The sequence below is a fragment of a genome, unplaced genomic scaffold (assembly GCF_019419815.1).
Source record: "Pyrus x bretschneideri cultivar Hongxiangsu unplaced genomic scaffold, Pyrus_bretschneideri_v1 Contig19, whole genome shotgun sequence".
Classification (NCBI taxonomy): domain Eukaryota; kingdom Viridiplantae; phylum Streptophyta; class Magnoliopsida; order Rosales; family Rosaceae; genus Pyrus; species Pyrus x bretschneideri.
The window spans coordinates 4,298,663-4,312,470 of record NW_025999490.1 but is presented as its reverse complement, the minus strand read 5'-3'; the positions used below and the strand labels follow the sequence as shown (position 1 = coordinate 4,312,470).

General features: G+C 37.0%; 2 protein-coding genes across 3 annotated transcripts; both read left to right on the top strand.

The window, feature by feature from the left end:
* Window positions 1-3,749: 3,749 nt before the first annotated feature.
* LOC103938256 (ATP synthase mitochondrial F1 complex assembly factor 1) lies at window positions 3,750-6,381 on the top strand. The gene is given in 5 exon segments (XM_009348290.3): window positions 3,750-4,106; window positions 4,108-4,257; window positions 5,118-5,197; window positions 5,282-5,340; window positions 5,750-6,381. Coding segments are annotated over 5 exon segments (819 nt in total). The 5' UTR covers window positions 3,750-3,881; the 3' UTR covers window positions 6,055-6,381.
* Window positions 6,382-6,875: 494 nt separating this feature from the next.
* Window positions 6,876-13,581, top strand: LOC103938445 (apoptosis inhibitor 5-like protein API5). 2 transcript variants are annotated; one of them, XR_007257627.1, is made up of 18 exons: window positions 6,876-7,026; window positions 7,128-7,248; window positions 7,364-7,525; window positions 7,772-7,871; window positions 7,967-8,032; window positions 8,292-8,389; window positions 8,479-8,553; window positions 8,823-8,972; window positions 9,860-9,925; window positions 10,021-10,086; window positions 10,763-10,873; window positions 11,325-11,414; window positions 11,499-11,605; window positions 11,904-12,018; window positions 12,104-12,169; window positions 12,266-12,369; window positions 12,897-13,415; window positions 13,508-13,581. XR_007257627.1 is itself a non-coding variant. In XM_009348481.3 (17 exons), the coding sequence occupies exons 2-17, from the start codon at window positions 7,162-7,164 to the stop codon at window positions 13,102-13,104; spliced, it is 1,671 nt and encodes a 556-aa protein (XP_009346756.2). In that variant the 5' UTR covers window positions 6,876-7,026; window positions 7,128-7,161; the 3' UTR covers window positions 13,105-13,581. The 2 variants fall into 2 exon arrangements, 1 of the variants encoding a protein (XP_009346756.2); XM_009348481.3 differs by having other exon boundaries at window positions 12,897-13,581.
* The last annotated feature ends 227 nt before the right edge of the window (window positions 13,582-13,808 follow it).

The following is a 13,808-nucleotide window of genomic DNA, read 5'->3' as shown; positions in this document are numbered from 1 at the left end:
GATTATCGACTCCAAAGCCACTAGTCATATGACTTTTGACCATAGTCTTTTGAACAACACCCCCACAGGATAGTATTATCATTGCAAATGGAGTTGTTGCCCCAATCACAGCGGCGGGTTCAATCACACTCACTTCTACTCTCTCATTATACAATTGCTTACTTGTTCCCACACTCTCTAGTCATTTATTATATGTGGGACAAGTCACCGAGCAACTAAATTGTGCACTGCTAATGTTTCTGTCTTTCTGTTTACTTCAGGATATCGGACAAAAGTGATCATTGGGCATGGTACTAAGAGGAGGGGGTTGTACTATGTTGATGATGTTGCACAAGGTCATGCTCGTCAAGTTCAAGGTTGTCATAATGGCAAGTTGAAGACTGTTTAGTCGTGGCATCGTCAACTAGGTCATGTTGCCTTTGGTTTGGAAAATTACTTTTGTTTTTATTTAGTATTGTCTCAGATTCTTCGTTAAAGTGTAAAGTTTGCACTTTAGCTAAAATTTATCAAGCTTCTTATTCTCCAAGTTTGAATAAAAGAGCAGTTTTTTTTTTAGTTAATCCACTCTGATGTGTAGGGCCATATCTAGTTACTATTAAGCATGAGGTGGGTTGATTTGTAACATTTGTTGATGACTGCACTAAAATGACTTGGTTGTGTAGTACCTCATGAAAAGTAAAAGCGATGTGGGTGGAATCTTCAAAGTGTTTTATCACATGGTCTATACTCAATATTCACTCCCTATTAAAGTGCTTCGGTCCGACAACGGCTGTGAGTATCTTAAATTAAGATATTTTCTCAGTTTTTCACAGAAAAAGACAGTCTCCATGAAACAACGTGCCCTCAGTCACCACAGGAAAATGGACCCGAATGAAAAAATAACTACATACTTGAGATTAACCGTGCCCTTTTTATTGGTAGTTGTGCACCCAAGACATACTGGGATGATGCCGTGACCTATGCTATATATCTTATGAACTAATTGCCATCGCATGTTCTATCTTTTAGAACACCTTAGTTGTGCTAGTCGATCATGTTTCTCTCCCCTCTACTCTTCATTTAAACCACGAGTTTTTTGTTGTGTGGCATACGTTCCATCTTCACAGAAATCAACGAAGCAAATTGGATCTATGTGCGTTGTGGTGTGTGTTCGTTGGCTTTAGTTCACAACAAAAAAGTTATCGATGTTATCATCCATCCTTGCCGTACTCCTTAGGGGTAGATAACCTTAATTGACGATTATTGCGGCTTCAGTATAGATGAAGTTGAACTTCCTTTTGCTAGCCAAAGTAGGCACGTTGATCATACTGCAACACCGAGAGACAAAGCCCAAATGGGCAGAGCCCAAGAAGGCAACCCTCCTGCACTGAGAAATGGCATTCTTGGAACGACGTTTGAAAATCCTGACCACGGGCCATGTGAGTGCCCAAACCTTGACAGCCCAAGTGGGTTGTGTAACTGTCCAGCTGTTAATAACTCAAGTGGGCATAACCAATGAGCCACTGCTAGTGCACCGAAACCCAAGTGTCCGAAATTAATGTTGACCCAAGTGGTCCTGATTTAATAATGGCAGCTGCAGGCCCAAGTGATTGGCATCCATAAACTTGTCGATAGATGAGCAGCAACTCTAGTGAAAAAGAACACGTCAATCCCCTTCATACTCCTCTAGTACGCGACCATGATTCAATGGGTATCCCTGAGGTAAGTTTTCACTCAGATATTATCAAACCATCTTATGTGTTGCCTTATCGACAAAATTGAGGAAAACCACCAGACATGTACTCTTCAGAAGGAAAGGTGCAGTATCCCATTGCTAACTATGTATTCGATCATCGACTCTTACCGAAATACTGTGCACTTGTTCAACAAATGAAGACTATCAAAATACCTATCAGTGGAATAAGCTTTGAATGATCCGAAATGGACAGAGGCAATGCAAATTGAGATTGAGGCATTACAGAAGACCAAAACATGGAGTGTGGTTACATTACTCAAGGGAAAGAAATTCTTGGGATGCAAGTGGGTATTTACCATTAAACATAAAGCGGACGGGACGATTGATAGATATAAAGCGAGATTGGTAGCCAAAAAGTATATACAAACCCTTGGTGTTAACTATCAATAAACATTTGCTCCGGTTGCAAAATGAATACAATTAGAGTTCTATTATCTCTTGTTGCTAACCTTGATTGGCCATTGAGACAATTTGATGTGAAAAATGCATTTTCACATGGGATTTAGAGGAAGAGTTATATATAGATTTTCCACCAGGATATGGCATTGAGAATTCTAGTGGAAAAGTATGCAGACTTTGAAAGACATTGTATGGGCTGAAACAGTTGCCCTAGAGCTTGGTTTGGGTGATTCAATCAGGCTATGAACAAGCATGGATACCGACAAGGGAACTCAGATCATACATTGTTCATCAAGCGTAGGGATGGTAAAATGACCTTACTCATTATATATGTGGATGATATGATTGTCACGGGTGATGATACATTTGAGATTGAACAGTTGCATGGATACTTGTCTTCCGAGTTTTAGATGAAAGATCTTGGGGGACTTAAATACTTCCTAGGGATTGAAGTTGTATTGTGATAATCAAGCAGCATGAGAGATAGCAAACAATCCGGTGCAGTATAATATGACTAAACATGTTGAGGTGGATAGACACTTCATAAAAGAGAAACTGGATGTTAAGTTGGTTGACATTCCATTTGTAAATACAGTTGAACAATTGGCAGATATTTTGACCTATGCAATCTCGGCTAGATGGTTTGATTATAATTATCTTTAATATTCCTTGTATCACTAGGTATATATATATATTTCCTCCTCAAGGAGAAGAAATAGAGAAACATATTGAAATCCTAAATATAATTTTAAGTGTTTGAACGCCAAAAACTGATCCGGGCAATGCAAGTCCAAGTCCGAGTGATGAGAGTACTTGGAAGAGAACAGTTAAGAGTAGCAGGATTCCTTAATCAAAGTCTTGTTATTCCAAAGGAAGCTCCATCTTTTGCCAATAGAGAAGAATGTAGTTCTTCGTTAAGGTGGAACTACACGATTGCTTCCAACACTCCCGATGATCATCCACATGCCTTGATGCCACCACTGGAAATTGAATTCGTGACGCCGCAAGAAGCTGAATGCATTTAAGAACTTATAGAACAAAGGCAACGGTAGATGTTAGTGAAAGTTATAGATTCTTTAATTTTACTTTTTGATAAGGCCTTTCGGCCAGATTTTGGATATGTCCATAGCATGGCTATTGTATCGTCCCGTTTCTTGTTTCTCAAGAAATGGGGAGTTTCTAAGTGCTTCTTTTTTATTGTAATATGCACATTAGTTCAATGAAAAAAAAAAAAGAGTTATTTATAAAATTAAACGTGATTAGTGAATAACTAGCCTAGCCTCCTCGACGAGTGAGTGAAAAATGACTTAAGATGCGTTTATCTAGTTACTTAGTGGAGAAAATTTTAGATAAAACATCTAATCACATAGCATGTTTGACCGTTTAATATGACAAAGCATATCAGCAAATTATCGGCTATTCACATATTGTTTCTATTATAATACTATTAGTACTTTAAATAGATAATCGTCAAAATACTCAAGAAAAATTAAACTAAAAATAAATAACAATGCGACAACATTTTATTAAACAGTCTGACAAAACACATAAAATGCAATTGCTTGAGCTTTAGTTGGGCTTACGCACCGAAACCCATCCATTGCCACTTCGTTCAGGTTTAGCCCTCCAAACTCTTTGGGGCTCTCAAAATCTCTCTATTTTCGGTACAGACTAAAAGAGAGATTTTTGTATGTAACCGAAATACGAATGGTATATTATTTGTGTTCTCACAAATATAGAAATTTTTATGTTAGGTGTTTTGATAAAATTCCTGAATGCGTCCAGCTCTCCAGCACTCCAAACACTTCAAAAATCTTCTAAAATGCGAAGAGCCTCCAGAATCATTAAGCTTCCACCATCGATCCTCATCGGCCATTCTTCTTCTGCTGGTGCTGTGCACAAGCACTCCTACACAACTCTGATCCTGCTACAAAATCGCCACAACTCGCAACAACAATCGTTCCCGGGAGATTTTCCTGAAATGGGGTTCGCTGGGTTTCTTCAGGGCTTCGAGCTTCGCTACTGGGTTCAATCCCTTGAAGGCTAAGCCGTTGGATTCAATCATTGATGTTGAGAGGGTGAAAGATCGCTCGGCCGAGGACATCGCTTCGGCTTGGGACGATGTAAGCCTCGGTTTTCTTACTTTTCCTCTCCTCCAATTGCACATTTCACTGTAGCATTTTATTTATCTGTGATTTTTTGAATTGGGTTTGCTTTGTTTTGCTTAATTTGATTGATTTGCTGCTTTTCTTTCGATTAATTTGATTGTTTCAGAAGCTTGTCTTATTTGCTATAGTATTCTATGATTTGATCGAATTGGTAACAAAAATATCGACTTTAAGCTGCTCAGTACGTGTTGCTGTAAAAGTTCTAGCTTTGTCATAGCTTTAAAGCTTCGTTCTTGAAAATTTGAAGCTCACATTTTGTGCTGGTTGAGCCACTGTTTTTAATTTTTTCGGACAATGTGATATTTATTCTAAACTACTCTAACTTACGGAAGGGGATCCGAACACGGGTGCAAAGGAATTCTTGCCACTGCATTTTGTCTATCTTTTCCGGTAATACGAATTCGCAATGTGTCAAATCTAAGCTGTCTGCTGCTTGAGGCCACTGTGTAGAGTCTTTTTCTAACCTGATTTTCATGATATCCTCATGAACTAAAATTTGTGTTTACCATGCATCATGCGAATGTATGAGCCTTGTTAACTCCTCAGGCTAAAGTTTGAAAAGCAGAATCAGCCAAAAATTTCTTTACAGCAGATGGAATAAGTCCATATGAAGACATTCTTTCCTCTGCCGGTCTCTATGGTCCCCTTGAATATCTTTGGCCTGAACTGTCATCTAATCTGAAATTTGTATCTGAAGCGTTTTTTCATGTGGATTGATCTTGCGTATCATTTCATTAGTGTCTCACTAAATGAGGCTTCCGTTGCAAGATTGTTTTCTAATATCATTAATGTTTGGATGGGTTATCTTATATCAGTTTCACTTGGGAAGAGGTCATATTGGTGCATCCATGAAGGCAAAACTATATAACCTGTTGGAGCGTAGAGCGGTAGATTGGTAATCAATTTACCTAATGCTTGTCTTCCTTTATATTCTTTCCTCTTCTCGTTGTTTTAACCATCAACTTGTCTATCCTGGCAGCCGGTATTTTGTCATTCCCTTGTGGAGAGGAAATGGTTATACCACAATGCTTGCTCAAGGTTTGACCTCTAGTCACTGTATTTACGACTCTTTTTAGTGATCACTTTAGCACATCTTACCAATACTGAACAGTGTAATTGTTGTGTAGAAGCGATAATTCGCAAATATAGGACCCCAAATGTGGGGGCAAACAATACTTAAACTTTGCTTTTGTTAGTTTATATCAAGAGTTATCTATGTCCTTCTTTGATGTTATTTTGCAATGTTGAGTGGCAGCATCAAAGAACTTGCTCATTAGATGGGACCTCTCGAGACGAGTGACATTTTGTAATGTTGTAAATCAGTAGAGAACTTGCTCATTAGAGTATAAAATGAAAGAGTTTCAACAAACTTTTTTCTGGTTATAATAACTAAACAGTTGGATAATGCCTTGTCGTATCAAGTTTTTGATTTACAACTCTCTTGCAGTACAGATGCTACACATGATTTTCACCGGTCTTGAAGATTACAAGGCGAGGGGAACTCAAGCTTCTCCCTACTTCGCTGTAACTTACTACAACGAATTTGCAGAAAGCAAGGACATGGTGCTTATCCGAGGGGATGTTGTACTCCCAAGCAAACTCACTGACTCGGAGGCAAAGTGGCTCGTGGAGACCACCCAATCATTTTATTTGAACGACATGAGGTATAAGCTGGTCGAACGGTTCAACAAACAAACACACGATTTTGAGTTCAAGGATGTCCTGCAAGCATTAGAAATGCCGAATCTGTGATTTCTCCAGCGGAAATGAAGCTGTCTTACTAGGAGTAATAGAAGGAGATTGCAAAATGGGTGTTTTATTTGTGAGAAAGCCCCGCACGGGGATACAATGTTTCATTCTGATTGGTCAAAAGAGTGATTTCCGCACACAAATTTTCTTCCGTTGTACACCCATGTTTATTTGTATCATAGTTATCTTACGAGTTATTCAATTTAAAAGTCAAAAATAGGTATAAGAGTGCAAAAAGAGAAGAAAAAAAATGTGCGGAAATTATTTTTCTAGTCAATACTATGAGTTCGTTTAGAAGTGCTTTTAAAATGATTGAAACTATTTTAAGCATTTTGGATTCCAAAAATACTTAAATGCTTCCTGCAAGCAGCACATAACTGGTGTTTCTTGCGAAAAACATAATAAGTGTTGTTTTTAGGATTCACTTATATTTTTACTAAGTATTAGTTCCAAAAACATTTTTACCAGAAGCACTTTCAGTATTTAATAAACACTTCCAAACAAGTTTTATCTCTTTTGCATGTTGTATGAAACAAAATTGCAATGAATCATGCAATTAGCAAAGTTCAATAACCATGTCGATTGGATAAAGAAAATAAACTTCAAATTTAAGCAGACTCAATTTCTAAAAAACATATATAAATTTTCAACTCGGGTGCAAGAAAATGAACGCACCGCCCCAATGCCCAAGAGCGTCTTTAGATATTCAAACATTAAGGGTAAGACGGTGCGTTTCTGCGCCAGTAGAAACGTTTTATTTTATTTTATTTCTTTTGCGGTGAGAAAAATGCCCAAAGGCCCGGCGGGACGACGTCGTATAAGATAAAGTAAAGCAAAGAGAAGAAGCTTGGCTCCGGCTTTTTCCCTTCCCCATCAAACCCTCGTCTTCGTCTTCGTCTTCGTCTTCCTTGGTCACTCTCTCTCTCTCTCTCTCTCTCTCTACTTTCTCTCTCTACACTCCAGAGCTAATAACCAGTAAGCCCTCTTTCGAATTCCAGAATAATAACTATGAAGTTTTTTCGAAAACCTTTGCGTTATAATAATAATTCAATTTTTTGTTCCAAATTTCGCCTCAGCTTCCTCAGAGGGCCTAGAAGAAGAAGAGCTCCAATGGCCGACCCCTCCGACGAGGCTAAGCATATCGAGAAGCTTTACGAGTTTGGCGAACGCCTCAACGAGTCCAAGGACAAGTCCCAGGTACCCCTCGCCCCGCCAATTTTCTCTTGCACCCTTTTGGTGTTTTCTATTTTTTTAAATTTGATTTCTAGGGTTTTAATTTTTTGGGAATTTTTTTGTTTGTTTGTGAATTCAGAATGTCAGGGACTACCAGGGGATTATCAATGCTGCCAAGACGAGTGTCAAGGCCAAGCAGCTGGCTGCCCAGCTTATTCCGAGGTTCTTCAAGTTCTTCCCCGAACTTTCGCAGCCCGCCATCGATACCCACCTCGATTTGATTGAAGAAGAAGAGCTTGGGGTCAGTTCATATCTATACCCCACTCATAATTACTTGCACTCATTTCATTTTTTATGCCCTGGCTATATTTGGTAACTGGAAAGTTGTGGGATTTTTTCTATGGTGAAGAGTTGGTGTTTTAAATTTGTTGGTTGTGACATAGTTGAAGCAATTGACAGCATGTCTTATATCTTATCTTATTCGGGGTCTTGTTGGTTTTAAAATTTAGTTCAAATATTTAGTTTCGATCATCAATGAAATGTGCAGGTACGAGTACAAGCTATTCGGGGCCTTCCCCTTTTTTGCAAGGATACGCCTGAACACATTGCGAAAATTGTAGACATTCTTGTGCAACTCCTTGCATCTGGTACTTATTTTCCATTCTTTGTTGGGAATTGTGATTCTGTGAGTATGGTGGGTATGTTATATGAGTCTGATGTTGGGCTTTGTTGATGCTTTTAGAGGAATTTGTGGAGCGTGATGCTGTGCATAAAGCACTTATGGCCCTTTTGAGGCAAGATGTTAAAGGTATATTTGTGATCTTCAAATTAACTGATAGTGCATGATTACAGATTATATGTTTATTACAAATGAACTGATGTATCATTACATCAGATTTTAAGTTGGCATTTTTATTTATAAGTAAATTGTATATGTGTACAAATGTATACATATTTTATGTACATTTATGTATTTTTCTTACTAGCCTTAAGTTCAACACCTGATACATCATGGATCATTGAAATCTCTCTCTTTCATAATGTGCCTCATCTTCTTGTATGTACAGCTTCTTTGACAGCATTATTCAAGCACATTGGGAGTGTTGATGAACCAAGCACAGATGAGTTCATTCGCGAGAAGGTTTTAAGCTTCATTAGAGATAAGGTGAGAAGACCACTTTTTTCAAATGTCCAATATGATTGATATCATGTATCTCTTTAAGATAACTGGATGTTAAATGATCAAAATTGTAGGTATTTCCTATTAAAGCTGAACTTTTGAAGCCTCAGGAGGAAATGGAAAGGCATATTACTGATTTAATAAAAAAGGTATGTACGTGAATGCTGTGTCGATTGTCTTCATGCGCATGTTAAGATTTAGAGTCTTGGAACTGTCTACTTAAATTCCTATGAAAGTATTAGTTTGAAGTGTGGCATGATCACCTCTAATTAGTAAATTTATATGTTGTTCTCTTCCCCTCATGTTGCCTTTAGTTAAAAGAAAAACTGTGGACATTTATAATTATGATCTCTTCAATTTTATTGTACTTTTCTGTTGCAAGGTTGTATTTGACTAATATGATTGAGTTCAATTGTAGAGTTTGGAAGATGTGACTGGTGCAGAGTTTAGAATGTTTATGGACTTCTTAAAAAGTTTGAGCATATTTGGGGAGAAAGCGCCTGCTGAACGCATGAAAGAACTTATTGGAATTATTGAAGGACAAGCTGATTTGGATGCCCAATTCAATGTAAGCACTTGTTTTATTGTGTTGATTTAAGGATAAAGAATGGCACTTCCTGACCAAGCCCAATATGCCAAATGTACTCACAATGAGTAATGCTGAAATAAGCCTTTTTGATATTACTCTGTCATTCCATAAGATGGCTTGCATTTATTTTGATATTCTTAGATGTGATGCATTGACTTTGTATTTTGATTACTATTTGCATGTATGGTTGCATGACTCTGGCATGGGCTTAGGGTTTAGGGTTAATGATAATCATACCTGGACCAATATCAGTCGTGGTGATTATGTTAATCCTTGTATGTAGTTCTTATTCATGATACTTATACCAACTTTCTCATCACAATATTGACTGCATGCTGTAGATTTGTTAAGCGATAAATTTGTTTACTTTTCCGTTTTCTGTTGGGATGATCAACAAATCTGTCAATGGTTTACAGGTGAAGCTCCACTTAGTTATTTACTAGTCCCAGGATCCCAATTAGACCTGTAATCAAACCAGTATATGAGTGGGTTGTTTTTGGTGCTGGGGTAGTCTAATTGGATTGTTTTTCAAGATATGTAGATTCATTGGAAGCTTGATATTCATCAATTTCTTAAAAGTATCCGGGCATCTATAACTATGCATGTCTGTAGGGTTGAAAGTTTGATTTAGAAAATTATTTCAAATTATAACGACCACCAGTGTCTTGTTAATGTCATTTAATATAAGCCACCCTTACATATGATATTGTCTTTTTGGGCTAGAAGGAAACAAAAGTGATCGTATTGGAAAAGATGCTTCTACAGTGTATATTCTGCTTCTTTTTTTTAAGATCGTAGTATCAATGTATTCTTTTTAATCACTTTGGTTCTTTCGATAGCTTAACGCCAAAATGGTTGGGATGCAGGTTTCAGATGCTGATCATATTGACAGGTTGATATCCTGCCTATTCATGGCTCTGCCATTTGTTGTGGTATAGCCTCGAATATCGTAGATTTTTCCTTGTGCTTTTGATGTGTATATTTCTGGGAATCAAGGACCAACCCTGTTAATTCATATTTAATACAGAGGGGTGCATCAAGCAGCAAGTTCCTAAACTATCTGGACAAACACATCCTTCCTGTTTCGGATAAGGTAACATCATCACTTCCGCTGACTTGGTATATCATTCTATATATGTGCGTCAAGTTTCTTGGTAATCTGAAGAGTTTTATTTCTATATTCTTCCATCAGTGTTGGCCCAAAAAAAATGAAAATGTTCACATTTTTTAGCAAACAAGCTGATATATAATTAAACACTGGGATGTAATTTTTTCTATATTTGTTTGCTTTATTTGTTTTTGTTTGAAATGTTCCATCAGAATTTGGGATGATATATCCTTTCTGCTATTGGTCTTCTAATCTTGCTTTATTTCTTTTCTTGAATCAACTACTCCAATACTAAAGCAGTGTTTAGATCAAATAGTTGATTCCTTTATTTCCATATGAATCCAGAAGTTTTTATTGGCTGTAAGTAGTCATACTGTTTCGTACTTGTCTACATTGTTAAGAGGACTCTTGAGAAATGATCATTAGGTTCTGAAATGAAAACAGGACGATATGGAATATAGGATTAAGTAAATAGCTTGGGGATTGCAGTACTTGCAAACCTTTAGTGATGATAAATAAAATTTTAATTCCATTTCAATTTATCAGTATCTTTTTATGACTATTTGACAATTTTATCCTCTGATGTGCCGTCTTTATAGCGTTTTGGTGTAATGGGAAAGCTCGTCAATAATTTTTATTTAAACAATTTTTTCTTTGTCAGCTTCCTGATGAAAGAAGGCTAGATTTGCTCAAAGCCCTTGCAGAAGTTTCACCTTTCACAGCACCACAAGATTCTCGTCAGATTCTTCCTTCTGTTGTTCAGCTGTTGAAGGTACAATATTTTTAATCGGTAATGCCATCAGTTTATATATTCAAAATTATTAGATGTTTGGACTATGTGCGTGAAGATCCAACCTGTAAATACTCTCCACTATTAGAATCAGTGTTTGTAAATGTAAATGCAAATGCATAATGCGAGGCATTTTAATTCTGGCAAGACAATGACAAAGCCTTTTTCAGACTCAAGTTATTCAATTAAAAAGATTTAAATATATGTATTATTGTACTAATTATCATTCAACCGTAATGGCGCATTGCTATGAGGTGAACCTCAATTGTGCCTTTAAAAACTTATTAGAATTGATATATTCACATCCAGTCTTTGGACAGTATCGGCTTTTTTGTTTGCTCCATGGCTAGATAACAAACCATTTTTGGAGTCATTTTTTTGTTTATTCTAGTCGCAAACTAATTCTCATTTTTATTCTATTTTTTCCTTGCAGAAAAACATGCCTCGGAGAAAGACTGGAGAGGAGTTTAACTTCACTTACGTAGAATGCTTGTTGTACACTTTTCACCATCTTGCTCACAAGGTATTTTGAATTCCAATCAACCTCTTGTCAATACTACTGCGAATAAACATTTTTTTGTGCTGACTTGATTTCTTTATCATATAGGTTCCTAATGCTACTAACAGTCTATGCGGTTACAAGATAGTGACTGGGCAACCATCAGATAGGCTTGGCGAGGACTTTTCGGAGCAATATAAGGAGTTTACTGAGAGGTTGGTCTTTCTTTTTCCCTGTTTTACTCCTTGTATATATTATTACTTATTCTAGTCTATATTATCCTACTTTCTTGTCAATGTATATATTATTTCAATTAAAAGCCCAGCCTTTTGTTAAAAAAAAAAAAAAAAAAGCCCAGCTTTTAAGCCACAGGATAGCTAAAGTTATTATTAATTTTCGAAAGAGATATTCTTTCATGTTACTGATATCTCAGCAATTACTTTGAAAAGTGGATAATCAAGTGGCCACACCTCTATAAGACTATAACTGGAACTATTATGATTGATTGTGCAGGTTGAGCTATGTTGAGGAGCTAACTAGGGCCACCATGAAGAAATTAACGCAGGGAATGGCTGAAAAGAACAAAGCGATGGCAGCTGCAAAGTCTGAAGAAGCAAAGAATACCATTGTGAGTTAATTTTATGAACATTTCAGATTGTCTTGTGGACCTTTTCTAATAGCAATTAGCTTGAAAACAATAATTTGATGTGCAGAAAACTGAAAAGCAGAATACTACAACTGGGTTGCGAACCTGCAATAACATATTGACGATGACAAAGGTGAGGGCAACTATTTGATTATTCTGAATGGATGATCATTTATTCATGATCTGTAAGAACTAAGAACTTATGTTTAAATGATTTGAAACAATGCAGACTCTGCATTCAAAAACACCCTCATTCATTGGAGATAAGAGCATCAATCTGTCTTGGAAAGAAGCAACAAAACCTGCTATGCCCTCTAGCTCACCGACCGCAGGGTAAGAAGAATCCTCTTGATCCCCTATTTTTATTATATTCTCATTGGTTTGAAGAATAAATGTTGATTTATGTTACTTTTGGATTCGTTAGTTTTACACAAGTTGGGATAATACAGTTTCTTGAATTGCTTGTGCAAAGAATAAGGTTATTACAGTCCATTGGTTTCAGTTGTCTTGGCTTGGAGAAAAAAAATATCAAACGACTAATTTTCTATGTTTTATCGTATTCTTTTAGTCACAGTTGTGGGTTACTGATGGCACGAGAATCTCTTGGAGTTTCATTAAATGATGCATATTTTCTCGTAATTTTTCTTCTTTTCCTGATTTCATATTTTTCAATTTTTTTGCAATTACTGACCATTCATATTCTGTAGACGTTGACATTTAGTAGCTTAGTCTTTGTCCATACGAGATGCACTTTGAATCTTGAAGGGGGACATATAATATACTGTGAAAGCGACATTTTTATTTTTTTGAAATTATAGTTAAAAGATCTATTCTTATATGGTTTAAACCTACTGGTGCAGAGCAAAACGACCTGCTAATTTTTCCAATGAATCTGGAAATATGCCTTCAAAAAAGGGCCGTGGAGGTGGCGGTTTACAAAATCAGCTTGTTAATAGAGCATTTGAAGGTCTATCTCAAGGTGGAAGAAGCGGGGGAAGGAGCGGTGGTGGAGGAAGGAGCAGAGGCAGAGGGTGGGGTGGACGTGGAAGGGGAAGGGGTTACAGATAGCTGCACCGTGAGACAATTTCAGATCATGATGGTAAGATATGGATGCACCCCAGGAATTTGCAGATGAGTACGCGATGTGTTGAATTCTTTCTTCTCTTAAAAACGAGTTAGAAGCAAGTTTTGTTTCATCGAGCAAGCTGATTATAATCTGGATTCATTGTTGATTAACACTACTTATTATGTTTTTCTGGAGCTTTGTCTAACAAGAACGGCGGCGAATGGATTAACGCTCTCGAGTATTTCCCTCCGTCGTCGAAAAAATACGCAGCATCCCGAAACAGCTCCAGGGATCTATCGGTGCGGTAGTGAATGTATGACTGTTATTATGTTCGAATATTATGACTTCTTTTGCCATTTTCTAGCTTTGCTAATTACCTCTTTACTTTTTACTTTGTCATTAAAGTTTGTACAACTATGCCGTAAATTGTGGATACAAAGTGTGACAAATGTGATGGATCCAAAGGTTGAAGCTTGAAAGGGTTTTTGCAAACTTGGGCCTATCCAAGCTGGCTAGGAACAATGTGCTCCGATCTTTGCACTATGTGGGTGGAACTTTGGATGTGTGGTCAGGAACGAATGTCCACTTATGTCAATGTATTACTAGAGAAACCTTAAAATATCATTTTTTTTCTTTTTAATTTTTAGGGATAGAATTTAAAACTACTATAATAATTTAAAAGAGGAAGAAATGCATGTATAGAAAT